Source organism: Mastomys coucha, unplaced genomic scaffold (genome assembly GCF_008632895.1).
Source record: "Mastomys coucha isolate ucsf_1 unplaced genomic scaffold, UCSF_Mcou_1 pScaffold21, whole genome shotgun sequence".
Classification (NCBI taxonomy): Eukaryota; Metazoa; Chordata; class Mammalia; order Rodentia; family Muridae; genus Mastomys; species Mastomys coucha.
This window is the reverse complement of record NW_022196904.1, coordinates 115,563,948-115,566,577: the sequence shown is the minus strand read 5'-3', so window position 1 is coordinate 115,566,577 and position 2,630 is coordinate 115,563,948. Positions and strand designations below refer to the sequence as shown.

At 45.4% G+C, this 2,630-nt stretch overlaps 1 protein-coding gene across 2 annotated transcripts in view; it reads left to right on the top strand.

Annotated features, from left to right (window-relative positions):
- Positions 1-2,129, top strand: part of LOC116102957 (eukaryotic translation initiation factor 3 subunit C) — a 17,883-nt gene extending 15,754 nt beyond the window's left edge. For both annotated transcript variants that reach the window (XM_031388274.1, XM_031388273.1), the window contains exons 17-21: positions 1,114-1,273; positions 1,373-1,438; positions 1,522-1,609; positions 1,696-1,858; positions 1,960-2,129. In XM_031388274.1, the coding sequence (XP_031244134.1) occupies positions 1,114-1,273; positions 1,373-1,438; positions 1,522-1,609; positions 1,696-1,858; positions 1,960-2,042 (560 nt within the window). In that variant the 3' untranslated portion in view covers positions 2,043-2,129. The remainder of the gene's footprint in view (positions 1-1,113; positions 1,274-1,372; positions 1,439-1,521; positions 1,610-1,695; positions 1,859-1,959) is intronic.
- The last annotated feature ends 501 nt before the right edge of the window (positions 2,130-2,630 follow it).

Genomic DNA, 2,630 nt, shown 5'->3' with positions numbered 1-2,630 from the left:
CTCAGAGATCCACCTGCCTCTGCCTCCCAAGTGCTGGGATTAAAGGCATGTGCCACCACTGCCCGGCTTCAGCTAAGCTTTTTAAGGAGTATAAATGAGCCACTTTCAAGTGAAATTTAATAAATACTATCTTTTTGGGTGGGGTGGGGTGGGGAGCAGGGTTTCTCTGAGTAGCCCTGGCTATCCTGGAACTTGATATGTAAAGGAAGATGGCCTCAAGCTCAGATCTGTTTGCTTGTTTCTGCCTCCTGAGTTGTGGGATTAAAGGTGTACAACACCATACCTGGTGCAAACTTTTAAATTTTGTGTGCTTGCCTGTGTGTGTTTATGTGCAGCATATGGCATGGGTGCTGGTAAGGCCAGAACAGTGTGTCAGATTTTCCAGAATTATAGTTATAAGTGCATGTGGTGCTGACAACTGAACCTAGGTCCCCTTCAAGAACAGGAAGGACTTCAGTTGTTACAGTCATCTGCAGCCCCATATGCCCACAGGAGCAAAAAGACAGTCTTTTCCAACAGACCTGAGTACAGAGGGTTGTAAGCCACCTTATAGGTACTTGAAATTGAACCTAGGTTCTCTTAAAAAGTAGCCACCACTGAGCCATCTCTCCAGTCCCTAGCCTTTTTTGTTGTTGTTGTTGTTGTTTTGTTATTTGTTTGTTTATTTTTGAGAGGATTTTCTGTGTAGCTCTGGTTGTTCTGGAATTCAGTCTGTAGATCAGGCTGGCCTTGAACTCACAGAAATCTGCCAGCCTCTGATGGAATTAAAGGCATGCTCCACTGCTGTCCTGTGACTTTTTTTTTTTTTTAAGGTCAAGGAACTTTAAGAGAATCTGATGAAAGTCGTGGACCTTTTCCTGGGAAAATGTATATGAGGGTATACACACAACCATTTGTCAACAGTTTCAGGGGATTGATTCAGCAGTCCCTTGAAGCCTATAGACTGGTTTAATTCAAAGTGTCTTCAGCTGTTAATTGTCTTTTACAGTCCTGTGGCTGCCCGATGGAGAGCTGGGAAGGTCTCTAGTCTAGTTGTTTGCCCTTCTGGCCTCTGCTTCCCTTAAGCAATGATCATGAGGCAAGCTTTGAGTTTGTTTCCATCCTGCCTTTCAGGCCCTCCTGAGTCAATGAGGGAGCATGTGGTTGCTGCCTCCAAGGCCATGAAGATGGGTGACTGGAAGACCTGCCACAGCTTCATCATTAATGAAAAGATGAATGGCAAAGTGTGGGACCTTTTCCCTGAGGCTGACAAAGTTCGCACCATGCTCGTTCGGTGAGCAGTAAAGAGAGCCATGGTGGGTGGAAGGAAAAAGATCTGCCAGGCTCCTTCCTTTAGGACCTCACTCACACTTTTTTTGTCCTCTCCTCACAGGAAGATCCAGGAAGAGTCTCTGAGGACCTACCTTTTTACCTACAGCAGTGTCTATGACTCAATCAGGTAAGATGAGCTCAGAGGCACAGAGGGCCCCAGCTTTGTGATCAGTGTTCCTAACAGCCCTGTTTACTGCCTTTTTTCCTCAGTATGGAGACACTATCAGATATGTTCGAGCTGGATCTACCCACTGTTCACTCCATCATCAGCAAGATGATCATTAACGAAGAATTGATGGTGAGAGCCAGAGGTGGTAGATTGAGTAGGTACAGCTACCAAGAAGCCAGTGTAGTCTGACCTGACTGCCCCTCTCCTCCCATCAGGCTTCCCTGGACCAGCCAACACAGACGGTAGTGATGCACCGTACTGAGCCCACTGCCCAGCAGAACTTGGCTCTGCAGCTGGCTGAGAAGCTTGGCAGCCTAGTGGAGAATAATGAACGGGTGTTTGACCATAAGCAGGGAACCTATGGTGGCTATTTCCGAGGTGAGTGGTGGTTCTGCCGCTCCATTCTCCCATGATCCTTGTACCTTTGTCTGTCTCCAGAAGCTCACTCCCAGTCTTTCCTGTCCACCTTTTACCTGCAGACCAAAAGGATGGCTACCGAAAAAATGAAGGCTATATGCGCCGTGGTGGCTACCGCCAGCAGCAGTCTCAGACAGCCTACTGAGTTCTCCACTCCTGTCATCCCTGTGAACAAACTTTTTGTTCCTAAGCTCACCCCAGTCATTAAAGGTCTGTTGAGAATTTATATAGTTACTTGTTGTCTGCTCGCTGCCACATAGCCATCTTGGACTCGTTTGACATCAGCAGGAAGATGTTGTAACATGTTACAAGAATATGAAGGAGGAGTTAGGTATATTGAACAGAATATGATTGCAGGTATAGTGTATGGAAGGTATACTGGGCCTGGAGTTGAGTAGGTAGTGATTTGTCAGGCAGGAAGAATTAGTCCAGACCACTGTGTATCAGATTCACTGTTAACTAGTGTAGGCCAAGTACCATAATCACAAGTAAGCATTGAGAAACTATTACTGAAATGTTGGAGCCTCTTCTGGTGTATCTGAAGACAGTGACAGTGTACTCACATACATGTAATAAATAATCTTTAAAAAAAAAAAAGATATGGAGTTTCTAAAGGTTATGACAGTCTAGGAAAATGATTTGGGATATAATTTATAAAGGTCTAAGGACATAAAACCTCATCTACCCTCCTCCCCCAACCCTGCCTTCACTTGAAAAACTAAACAAAGGAATG